Consider the following 13,099-nt stretch of genomic DNA (forward strand, 5'->3'; position numbering starts at 1 on the left):
CTAACACTCCCCCCCCGGACTGACAATGCTCCTTCATCCAGAGTGTAGGCGCTCTAATACAGGAGGGTGTTACTGGTCAGATCACCAGGTGATAACAGAAGGTGGGGAAAAAAAGACTAAAATAATAAAACGAATGCAGCCGCCACATCTAATGATTGGTAAGCTGCGATATGTGACGTTTCCGGTTTTGGGGTTTATTACCGCTTTAAAGTTGCGGAGAAGGTCGGGCAGTTAGAAAACAGGTGAAAGGAGGGTCATTCTGCAATGGATTTCTCATGGGGTCCAGTTCATAGAAGAGCACCAGGTCAGCTTTTTTCCAACAAAAGTTGCTCTGAAAATCGCCCTTGTTAGCGAATAAATGATATTAAACGGCACAAAGCTGATTGGTGGATTAGATATCTTTGAGAAGCGACAGGTCCTCTTTGATTGCAGGTAAAGTTTTATCTGTTTTTAACCCTTTCATTTCCTCCCGCAGAGCTCGCAGAGTTTGTGGAACCGATTATCTGTCCTACTAAACCTCTTACCATCGGCATCCAAGATCCAGGAATCCGGTAAGGTAACAGCCCCTCTAAGCATACAGGCCCCATACAGAAAGTTGTCTGTAACGGCCAATCAGATTCCAGCAGCCTTGTTTGGTGCAGAGTAGAAAGTAAAAGGAAATATCTGATTGGCTGTTACCAGCACGGCTACTTTTTTTTTATGACTGAGGTCCTCGGTTTTTATATATCATTGGATAGTGAACATGAGTGACTCCATCTTGATTCCAGGCTGTGTGTTCTCTCTCTCTCTCAGGAATCTCTCTGTGTAGTGAGGTCCAGAACTTACTGCAGAGGTGTGAGCAGGCAGACATGAGCAGCCACCTGCTGCTCCCGGAGGACGCCGCCCTGAGGAACCTCCCTCCGCTGAAGGCTGCGCACCGCAAGTTCAACTTTGAGAAGGAGAGGCCGGATCTTACCGTTCTGGAGGAGGTACAGAAACGTCCTCATTGAATAAAATTTGTTCATAAATTACCGGGGGGGGGAGGGGGGGCAGCTGCTGAAAAAATACTGATTATTAAAATTTATTTAAAGGAGAAGTATAGCCAAAGCTTGTTTAGAGAATGAATCTTCATATTACAGAATTTCTCCTAACAATGGCGGTGTTCTCTCTCTCCGCAGTCCATCGTACGCAGCTGCTACATCCGAAGTTTCGGACATTTCCTCACCCATCTACAGGGGAAGGTTCTCCAGTACAACCCGGAGCTCGCCATATTCACCAGTATCTCCGAGACCCAGCAAGACAACACCCTCCACCAGGCCCAGGCTCAGTTCCGAATGGTGCGTATCTGTTACTCCATAATGGGGGCGGAGCTCCCAGCATTTCTCATTCTCTATCAAAGACCTCCCACTTGTAGCAGAGGGATTGTGGGTGTAATGCTCTCCAGACTGCTATCTACAAAGTAATAAATGCACTTTTTTTTTTTTTTTTTATGAATATGGGAGCGTTCATAATTGTTTCCTAAAAGATGGACTTGGGCAGTGGCGGCTGGTGGTAATTTTTTTTGGGGGGGGGGGGGGGGGGGAGTCGGCCCACTTACCTTATCCATAGCGGGCAATCACGGGTGGCTTCCCCCGGCTCTCCTCTGCAGGCATCGCAAGCAGCTTCTCCTTCCCCTGCTCGGCTGCTTACGTCTCCTCCCTCCTCCTCTGCGGCCAATCAGAACGCTTCTCCTTTCAGCCAATCAGGAAATGTGTCTCGGACCCGCACTTCCTGATTGGTGGAGAGGCGATTCACTGTGAGAATAGTGAATATTCTTAACACACCTGGGTGGGCTCCAAGTGCAATGCTCTGCGCCCAGAGTCCACCCTATTTTGAAGCCTATTGGAGCCCATGGCTCTAATCGGTGCTTCAAAAAAAAAAAAAAAAAAAAAACACCCCCCGCCACTGTAATTCATGCACCCGCCGTCCTGAAAAGGGCCGGAACGCGTGGGTGGGGGTGGCATGGATAGGGGAGGCGGCACCCGTGTGCCCTTTAATGGACAGGCCGACACTGGACTTTGGGGAATGATTTACTAAAACTGGTGCAGCTCTGCATTGTAACCAATTAGCTTCTAGCTTCAGCTTGTTCAGTTAAGCTTTGACAATAAAACCTGGAAGTTGATTGGTTTCTATGCAGAGCTGCACCAGATTTTGCACCCTCCAGTTTTAGTAAATCAACCCCTTCGCCTTTTTAAGTACAGAGATTTGTAGATTAGCCACTAGATGGAGCTCTCAGTCACTCAGTGTAGCACAGTGGAACCTTGGTAAACAAGTAACGCGGTCAACGAGTGTTTTGAAAGAAGAGCAACTTTTTTTTTTAAATCCTGACTCGGTTTGCAAGTGTTGTCTCGCAAAACCAGCAGAATTCAAGCTAATGGGGTGTGCAGTACCGCATTTGGCCAGAGGTGCGGGGGGCGCTGGTGACACTCGGAATGGTTCGGAAATACTCCGTTCCCAAGCCTTTCCAAGGCTATCCGGCGCCCCCTGCACCTCTGGTCACATGCGGTATTGCATGCTAGAGAAGTCAATGCGGAACAAATTATTTTCATTTCCATTGACTTCTATGGGGGAAACTTGCTTTTGATATGCGAGTGCTTTGGATTACAAGCATTCTCCTGGAACGGATTATGCTCGTAATCCAAGGTTCCACTGTATATGTGTCTGTGTCTCTCAGGCCCCATTCATACTTGTGACTGTGGCCATTTGTAATTAGATGTGGGGAACCAAGCGGGGGGTCCCCTGTGATCAGCTTAGGGCAGGAAGCCCCATTGAAAACCATGGGAGGCCAAGAGCTCCTGCAACTATTCGCAGTTGCTTGCATTGTAATCTTTAATGGAGCAATTATCTGCAAATGATCGTCTCTGGGCACAGGTTGTATCCAGGGCAGATCATTTTCAGGTAGTTGCTCCATTAGCAATTACATGCAAGCAGCTGCGAGGAGCTGTAGGAATAGCTGCAGGAGCTCTTGGCCTCCCATGGTTTTCAATGGGGTTTCCTGCCCACAGCTGATAACAGGGAACCCTCTGCTTGGTCCCCCACATCTAATCAGAAATATGAATGGGGCCTGACTGACTGTTTTGATTAGTATATCGGTCACACAGGGAGTGCATTGTTTTTAGTTGGGCGGCTGCTGCTTTTTTTGCATTGTGATGAAACTAAAGCACAGCCATTGTGTAAAATTGCAAAACGTTATGCCTACCCTCTGTACATATATAATTGCAAAACTGTGTATAGACACAAGGTTTATTAAACTTTAACACACATTGATAACATTTTTACCGGGCTATATGGAAAATGTAGTAGACCAATGGTGCATAATCCTTGGCCCACGGACAATCTTCAGCAAATTGATTTTTTTTTTCTTGTTCACTGGGACCGGCACTGACACCGCGCCGGTTCTGAGGAGCTGCAGGCAGGAGTTTTTAGGCGAGGCTTCGGCCTAGTCCGTGGCGTCCGGCCTCGTGGAGTAGGCCGAAGCCGCAGCCTCGCCTAAAAACTCCTTCCTGCAGCTCCTCAGGACCGGCGCGGTGTTAGCGCCGGTCCCGGTGAAATCTAAAAAATCGATTTGCTGAAAATTTGAATGGATTTGACCTCTCAACTCGATTCAAGATTCAAATTGATTTTTTCCCCAGCCCTAGTGGCCAGCAGAATCCTCTGATGTGGCCCACGACCTCAAACCAGTGAAGCCTATGCTATGTAATAACATAGTGGGGTTGAAAAAAAGACAAAAGTCCATCTAGTTCAACCCCAAAAAAAAATATAGAGAGATATAGATTCATTCTCTCTCTTTATTTTTATATATATATATATAATATATAGAGAGAGAGAGAGAGAGATGGATATGTGTATATATATATATTAAGAGAGAGATGGATGCATACGTTTTTGGTGCGCTTCCTCAAAGTGCTCCACACCTGCAGGATATAATAGAAGTCTATGGAAAAGCTGCGGGTGCACTGTGGTGCGGGTAAACTTCAGTGCATCAATGTGAAAGCAGCCTTATAGGGGGCTCAGGTCAGTAAGGGTTCAATTTCATTTGCGGCCGGGGTGCGGTAGTAAAACCCCCATTGTTCGTTGTGACCTGCGATTGGTTACCAAATCACGTGGCCCTTCCTCTATAAATGGTTGAGCTCCCCTGTCCTAGACTGTGCTATACCTTTTTAAGGATCTGCAGCAAAGTTCTTGAATTCCTTGTAATGTCCATAAGTGTTTCGCTGGAGATTCTTCTTTTTCCACAAACGTTCGTTTTTTTTTTTGCACTGCAGCTGCCCAGTGACTGTGGCACTGTAAGTCCCAGTATAGCCTGACAGGTTGTGGTTTGTAGTTGGACACGATCCCTGGTGTCGGCTATGATGAGGTCAGTTGTTTTCAGGTTCCATGTCATGGCATCTCAGGTTTTGGATGGCTTTGGACAAAAAAAAGTTCTATCCAGAGAGATGACAATGCTGAGAACAGCCGCAGTCCCATCCACTAGGAAACTTAGAGGGTTCTGTATGGTATTTACTACAACTGACAACTTTGTATGTATTGATTCTTTCCCCAGGCGCAGGAGGAAGCTCGCCGGAACAGACTAATGAGAGACATGGCCCAGCTGAGACTCCAGGTACACACTGTGTATGGTGGCCCATTTCTGGGTGTTTTTCCCTTTTCTTACCAGGGGAGGGCAGTGCTGTCCATTGATGTTTTCTAGAACAGTCTGCACTTCTCAATATTAACCACGTAAGGACGGAGCCTCTTTCTGAGATTTGTTGTTTACAAGTGAAAAACATTTTTTTTTTTTTAGAAAATTACTTAGAACCCCCAAATATTATAAATTTTTTTCTAACACCCTAGAGCAGTATTTCTCAACTCCAGTCCTCAAGGCGCCCCAACAGGTCATGTTTTCAGGATTTCCATTATTTTGCACAGGTGATTTGATCAGCTTCACTTCCTTAGTAATTACCACAGCCGTTTGATCTGAGGGAAATCCTGAAAACATGACCTGTTGGGGCGCCTTGAGGACTGGAGTTGAGAAACACTGCCCTAGAGAATAAAATGTCGGTCGTTGCAATATTTTCTGTCTCACCGTATTTGCGCAGCGGTCTTACAAGCGCACTTTTTTGGGAAAAAATACACTTTTTTTTTAATTAAAAAATAAGACAACAGTAAAGTTAGCCAATTTTTTTTTTTTTTTTATATTGTGAAAGATAATGTTTCGTAATTGATACCCAACATGTCACGCTTCAATTGCGCCCGCTCGTGGAATGGCGACAAACTTTTACCCTAAAAAAAATCTCCATAGGCAACGTTATTCTATAGGTTGCATGTTTTGAGATACAGAGGAGGTCTAGGGGTAGAATTATTGCTCTCGCTCTGCCGATCTACCATCTTGTTTCACAGTCGCTGGCTTTGACAGCATGGTGATTGAAGCAGAGGTTCTGAGGGACACCGGCATCTCTAAGTCAGTTATTCCTATGGTGATTAAAGCTTGGAAGGCTGCTTTCTGCGAGGTCTGCCACTGCAGGGCATGCTTCACTTGGTAAGAGGCCTCCTCTGATTGGCCAGGGTAGAGAGGCGCGTGAATGACCTCAGTTTTCACCTCAGCCAATCAGAAGAAGCTTTGTATTCAGTGATAAAAATGCAAGACTTCTCCTGAATGGTGGAGAAACACTCAGCTAGATTCTCCAATCCCAGCAGTAGAGGGGTAGTCTCCCGTACTGCTGCAGAACACAGTGCCTGCTTACTGTATGTAACTAATGCTGCCAAAGTATATTCCGGCACACACACAGCAGCCGCATCAATCTGTAATGAGAACAGTTTGGCCCACACAGGCTGTATAAGGTGATATAGAAACTAGAATCCTACGAGGGGTCTTCAAAAAGTTTCCACAGTCATATATATAGATAGATAGATAGATAGATAGATAGATAGATAGATAGATAGATAGATATATAATAGAGATAAAAAAAAGTGCGGAAACTTTTTGAAGAACCCTCTGTACTTTATTGTACCTGAAGCCAAAACTGTGTGCACTAACCTGAACTTGTCTGTTTGCAGTTGGAAGTGTCACAGCTAGAGGGCACCCTTCAGCAGCCCAAATCTCAGTCCTCCATGTCTCCGTACCTCATCCCGGACACACAGGCCCTCTGCCAACATCTGGGCGTCATCCGACAGCTGGCAAACAGCGGGCGCTTCATCATCATCATCCCGCAGACAGGTAAGAGGAAATATGGACTGGCGAGTTTATTGGTTGTTAGTGATGAGGTGGGATTGTATCATCTGAGACAGTAGACATACCAATCAATGGATGGCTGTATTGATACATCGGCACTGATTATGTCTTCCTTCCTTTTTAGTTATTGAAGGATTGGATTTTCTAAAGAAGGAAAATCCTGGAGCTCGAGACGGGATCCGATACTTAGAGGCAGAGTTTAAAAAAGGAAATCGGTGAGTGTTGACTAGTGCAGTGTTTTCTCAACCTTTTTTTCATATACGGCACCCCATTCTAAAATTTAAAGAACTAAACCAATAGATGTACAGAACAGAGCAACATCCACATATGTGTACACAGAAAAGTAGTGCTACTACCCATACAACACATAGATAGCAGAGCTCCCAGGTGCTCGATCCACAGCTGGCTGAGTAAAGTAATGTAGGAAAGATGATCCGCACTCCGGTTATTGCTCTTAAAAAATCTTAATTTTATTGAAAAGCCACAGTGAACAAATGCAGAGGAAGTCGGTTGACGTGTTTCAGCCTATATGGCCTTAGTCCTAACCCAAGTTAGGACTAAGGCCTTATAGGCTGAAACGCGTCACTGTGGCTTTTCAATAAAATCAAGATTTTTTTTTTTTTTTTTTTAAACAATAAACGGAGTGCAGATCATCTTTCCTAGGGCATCCAACAATAGAGGTGATTTATTTTTACAAAACAAATATACCTTTGCACACTGGTACTGACTAGTATTCCAATGTTTCTCTTCTCCCTCACACAGCTAAAGTAATTCCCTTGGAGAGAGGCAAACAAAAACGCAGGCATCTTATCAACCAAGTACATCATCGGTTGTTAGGATGCCAGTGGCTGGACCTCAAAGTGCCCAAAATTGTAACGGTGCACAATAAAAACCTGGTGGTGTGTGCAACAAAAAGACAGGCTTGATCCACTTGTTGCCTTGTTGACAATTTTTGGGCAGTTTGGGGCAATTTTTAGGCATTTTGCCAAGGCACCCCTGAAAAAAGAAGACACCCCCCAGTTGAAAAAGGCCAGGCTAGTGTATGGTAAGGGGGGGTCATCTGACATTTGGCAATGGGTTATTTGATAGTGCAACACGATATCAATATAAAGCGCCATTAGAACCATCATACAACCAAGTGAAAAAATTCACAGCAGATATCAGTTGTACCAACAATCACTATGAAGCCGATTCAAGGACTGAGAGTCTAGTGGCCCGTGTCATATTATGCAAATGTTTGCCCTCTGGTGGTCAGAAATAGGAATTGTCAATGTAATTGCATTTAACGTGGAACTACACTGTATCTGAGCACCACAAACCAGAAATGCTGTACAATTCATTTTTATTTATTTTTTTCCATAATTTATATTGTTTCCTGGATAATTTTGTACAAACAATCATACAGAATGTGTATCAAATAACACTTATATTGGAAGAATGGTAAATACAGTATGTGCAGTTCACCTAATGATTTGTACTCTTAACGTAATATTGTTAAGCATGGATGTTGGACTGTTTTACAGCTTAACATTTTAACAATTCTAAATTCCTTGTCAACCCATTCTGATTAATTTAGAGTATGATAAAGTATAATAAAATAAGGTATAAAATAGGAATAATATAAAAATAAAGAAAAAACAAAAAATATATAAATATTGAAAACAAACTCCATCCATCCATCCATCCATCCATGTCTCCATGCTTTATTTTGCTGAGAAGTCATTTTGAAAAATACTCCCCTGGCGTTTCTGGCAGTGGCCATCTTTAGTGAGGGCAGATGATTCATGTAGCATTTACTTCCTGGAAAACTCCCTCCCCTCCTGAAGACTCCTGGGATGTATGACAGCATTTCCCTAGGCATCGAAACCAGGAAGTAACTGAATAAATGCAAAAAAAAGTTTTAAAAAAGTAAATATGATATACCTTCCTATATATTTACTAATGCTAGCCGGATAAAGTTTTGAAATCGTCCATGTTGATTGAGAGAAGGATGTTCCACTTTAACTGTATTGTGAGATAACCTTGTGAGGGCAAAACTCTCTTCTGGTTTGGAATGAAGATTATCATCATACACACATACAATCTTGCCTGCTGTCCTGTGTCCGGGCTCTTGGTATATCTATCTATCTATCCATCCATCCATCCATCCATCCATCCCATAGGGATATTGTGATAAGGCGCAGCCTGACCTCTTTCTTGGGGTCTTAACAGCTGGTAAGTGGCTGGTCAGTGGGGTGTACTGTACAAAATAAGGTCCGTTGGCATGGACCATAGGGTGAGTACATGGATTGAAAACTGGCTACAAGGGCGAGTTCAGAGGGTGGTGATAAATGGGGAGTACTCAGAATGGTCAGGGGTGGGTAGTGGGGTTCCCCAGGGTTCTGTGCTGGGACCAATCCTATTTAATTTGTTTATAAACGATCTGGAGGATGGGATAAACAGTTCAATCTCTGTATTTGCGGATGATACTAAGCTAAGCAGGGCAATAACTTCTCCGCAGGATGTGGAAACCTTGCAAGAAGATCTGAACAAATTAATGGGGTGGGCGACTACATGGCAAATGAGGTTCAATGTAAAATAATGCATTTGGGTGGCAAAAATATGAATGCAATCTATACACGGGGGGGGGGATCTAGGATGGAAAAGGACCTGGGGGTCCTAGTGGATGATAGGCTCAGCAACGGCATGCAATGCCAAGCTGCTGCTAATAAGGCAAACAGAATATTGGCATTAAAAGGGGATCAACTCCAGAGATAAAACGATAATTCTCCCGCTCTACAAGACTCTGGTCCGCCCGCACCTGGAGTATGCTGTCCAGTTCTGGGCACCAGTCCTCAGGAAGGATGTACTGGAAATGGAGCGAGTACAAAGAAGGGCAACAAAGCTAATAAAGGGTCTGGAGGATCTTAGTTATGAGGAAAGGTTGCGAGCACTGAACTTATTCTCTCTGGAGAAGAGACGCTTGAGAGGGGATATGATTTCAGTGTATAAATCCCGGACTGGAGACCCCACAATAGGGATAAAACTTTTTTCGCAGAAGGAGGTTTAACAAGACTCGTGGCCACTCATTAAAATTAGAAGAAAAGAGGTTTAACGTTAAACTACGTAGAGGGTTCTTTACTGTAAGAGCGGCAAGGATGTGGAATTCCCTTCCACAGGCGGTGGTCTCAGCGGGGAGCATCGATAGTTTCAAGAAACTATTAGATAATCACCTGAACGACCGCAACATACAGGGATATACAATGTAATACTGACATATAATCACACACATAGGTTGGACTTGTGTCTTTTTTTTTTTCAACCTCACCTACTGTACTGTAATGTAGTGTGCACTGTCTGGGTGTGAAGAATCCCTCTTCATTCACTTCTGGAGCCACTGGTTCTTGACACTCAAATGTTTTTATATGAACTTTTTTTTCACAAAAGCACTTTTTCTCTGGACTTTTTATAGGTTTTTTTTTTTTTTAATGAATTTTCAATCATTTGCTTATTTTTTTTAAGCTGCACTCATTTTTTTCCACTTGATTGTTTGTTTGGTTATAATGACTTTTTTTATGAGCTTTATACAGATGGCACAACACAATTGTTTTGTTTTAATGGTTTGTTCATCGTATATGTAGATATGTCGCAAGTGCAGCTATCACTGCTCTTTATTTTTCTCCATTAGATGTGACACTTTTATTGTACGGTGCCACTTTTGCACAACTAATTTTTATTATTATCTGACATGATAGATGTGCTTATACCTGTTTTTTGTTTCAGGTATATCCGCTGCCAAAAGGAAGCTGGGAAAAGTTTTGAACGGAATAAATTAAAGCGACAGGACATTGACGCCTGGTAAGAGGAACCTGTGCTCTCCTCTGATGGACTTCCCACCACTTCAGCCATGTGTGTCGCCCCCCCCCCCCCATGTGTTCATCACCTTCAACCATATTGTCCATGTTGGCCTTTTAACATAAGGCAGTGATGGTGAACCTTGGCACACCAGATGTTTTGAAACTACATCTCCCATGATGCTCATCCACTCTGCAGTGTAGTTGAGCATCATGGGAAATGTAGTTCCAAAACATCTGGAGTGCCAAGGTTCGCCATCACTGACATAAGGTCTTCCTATTCCAGAGAGCGTGCCATGTCCATCCGTTGGGTTGTTGACATTGAAGAGGGTTTTTTAAAATGTTGCCTCTGTAACTGTAGGCATTGTGGAGAAATTCATCTTCAAAGGTCACAATGAAGACAATGAAATAACGGCTCCTCCCTTTTATTTTCTATGGAGAGCAAAAATCTCGAATGTAAACGCACAGCCAAGATTCCTAAACCTTTAAATACTGAATGGAGCCGACTATAGAAGTTTTTTTGTTGTGATCTTTGAGGATTATTTACTCCACAGTACAAGCAGCTAGAGAGGTCAGTGTGCGCTTGCTTTTAAAGAGAACTGTCACCAGGCTCATTTCAACAAAGCTCATCCCATAAGATTATATTTGCATTTTAATATATTTTATGTTTTGTTATTTCCTTGTAAAAGACTTTACTTGTGTAGACATCCAAAAGTCCTGAAACTGCTGCTGGGCGCCACCATCTTGGATATGAAGTCAGGAGAAAGAAATGGCTGCACATCCAGAACTTCCGATTGCCTTTTGTTTCACAAAGATAACACCAAAGACACCAAACTGTGGTCGCGTTTCACACACACATCTTGTGCTTAATCTTGTGGGTAGTGATTAAGCACAAGATGTATGTGCGAAACGCGTCTACATGACCACAGTTTGGTGTCTTTGGTGTTATCTAGGTGAAACAAAATAAAAGGCAATTGGAAGATCTGGATGTGCAGCCATTTTTCTTTCTTTTTTTCTTTCCAAGTTTCCCACGGAGGCGGGTCGGGGCTAGCACTCTGCAAGATGCTTCCATCAGCCTTATCTTTATACACCTGGAGCAGCGGTTCTTTTTCTTGGTTATGAAGTCAGCAGCTCCAGAAAACTCCAGTTGTCACTGTATAATATTTGCCTTTTTGCTCCTCTCCCCCCTGGCTACTACATAATAAAGGCTTTGTAGTCGAAGGGAGGGGCAGAGGAGCTAGGACAGCACAGCCAGTAATTACACTCCCAATAGAGAGGAGAGGGCTTTGACCTGCAAGGAGGGGGCGGGGGGCTTCGCTTGGGAATTGAATCTACCTAAAGTAGACAAATGTAGCAAGTGGAAAGGCACATTGCGAATGAATAAAACTTTATGGAAAGGAACGACGATGCAGGTAGGCATTTAGAATACTGTTTTGTTTTTTTTTATTTATTATTTTTTTTGCTTTTTTTTTTTTTTTTTTTAAAGCTTTTTTACTGCTTGTCAAGGGTATGTGAAAAGGTTAACGTCCATAACCTGGCATGCACGTGCTTTATCGTGCTCATCGTGGTGTCACCATGGCCAATGCAATACCGTTAATACTAAAGTAATTAACACCTGTCCCAGACTTCATGGATCCATAGTGATTGGTCTGTGGAAATAAAACAGGCGGTTTTTCACAATCTTTTACACTTCTGTTCCTCTTCTCGGACTATCGGCATCAGTCTTGACACGTTTCATGACGCCGTGGCTATTGGTGACCCTTTTGCTGCTGGAACACTTTCTGCATCCTTCATCAGCAACCTATAGAAGTGATTAGGAGGCTTTACACCCGTCCGGATCACTTCGACATTGAAGCCCAAATCTATGCTGTGCAGTTTGAACACAAGCTCATGTCTCATTCAGACAACTTTTTATTGTGATGTGTGCTCTGGGTTATGTATGCTGATGTCTTGCTCCACTCTGCCCCCTACAGGCATCTCTATAAGATTCTGGACAGCTGTAAGCAGTTGACGGTGTCACAGGGCAGCAATGAAGAAGAAACGGCTGGGATGGTCACCATTATAACTGGCTTTCAGATAGAGGAACCCGAATGTTTCTCCTCTGCTGTGCAGGTGTGTATATACCCCCCTTCCCCCATACAGTCTTCGTCACATGACCTCCTGTCTGTGGATGTAATTCCTGTACGGGGGGAGGGGGGGGATGTATGTCAGGTTTGGGTCCTGGTGGAATATTGCCTGTTAATATCAGCCAGTCAGATTTCCCCCCATGGCACAGATGTCAAACTGGCGGCCCTCCAGCTTTTGCAGAAGTACTAGTCCCATGAGGCTTTGCAGGACTGACAGTTACAAGCATGACTCCCACAGGCAGAGGCATGATGGGTACTTGTAGTTCCGCAACAGCTGGAGGGCCGCCAGTTTGACACCTTTGGGCCCTATGGCTATGACTAAGGCCACCCGGCCAAAACGCGTAAGATGTTTTATCCTAATATCATCTTGTAGCAAATAAAGATTTATGCACTTTCGATGTTTCAAGTGAGACACTCGGAGCCCGACCACCGATTCCTCAACTCCTTATTGGCACCTTATTGGTTTGAGCACTGCTTTTTCTCATTATATGTACAAATAAACTACCCTTGCAGAGGTTTCCACCCCCCACCCCCCTTCCCATGATCCTCTCCACAGCTGGACAGAGAAAAGCAGGATCTGGAGGAGGAGTTCTGTCTTCCTCTCTGCTGCCGACTGCTGAGACAAGGTGGGGCGAAGACAAGGTGGGTGCCACATCTACAGGAGAAAATGTCATCGGCACACCAAGGATTCCTCGAAAGGGTCCAAAGCTTTAGTCTGTGGTCACATAATAGAAATACAGCAAAGTTTCGAAGCCACCCAGGTCCCCTTCGTCAGGCAAGTGACCTGATGAAGGGGCCCTGTGTGGCTCCGAAACTTTGCTCCATATCTATTATGTGACCACAGACTAAAGCTTTGGACCCTTTCGAGGAATCCTTGGTGTGCCGATGACATTTTCTCCTGCAGATGTGGC

General features: G+C 44.0%; 1 protein-coding gene across 1 annotated transcript in view; it reads left to right on the forward strand.

The window, feature by feature from the left end:
- Nucleotides 1-13,099, forward strand: part of SMG5 (SMG5 nonsense mediated mRNA decay factor) — a gene marked incomplete in the record, with an annotated part of 41,373 nt that overhangs the window by 26,482 nt on the left and 1,792 nt on the right. Inside the window, 8 exon segments of the mRNA XM_073609367.1 lie at nt 476-551; nt 793-968; nt 1,158-1,316; nt 4,562-4,621; nt 6,055-6,214; nt 6,354-6,444; nt 9,992-10,066; nt 12,036-12,174. Coding sequence (XP_073465468.1) covers nt 476-551; nt 793-968; nt 1,158-1,316; nt 4,562-4,621; nt 6,055-6,214; nt 6,354-6,444; nt 9,992-10,066; nt 12,036-12,174 — 936 coding nt within the window.

The sequence above is a fragment of the Aquarana catesbeiana genome, linkage group LG13 (assembly GCF_042186555.1).
Source record: "Aquarana catesbeiana isolate 2022-GZ linkage group LG13, ASM4218655v1, whole genome shotgun sequence".
NCBI classification, from domain to species: Eukaryota; Metazoa; Chordata; class Amphibia; order Anura; family Ranidae; genus Aquarana; species Aquarana catesbeiana.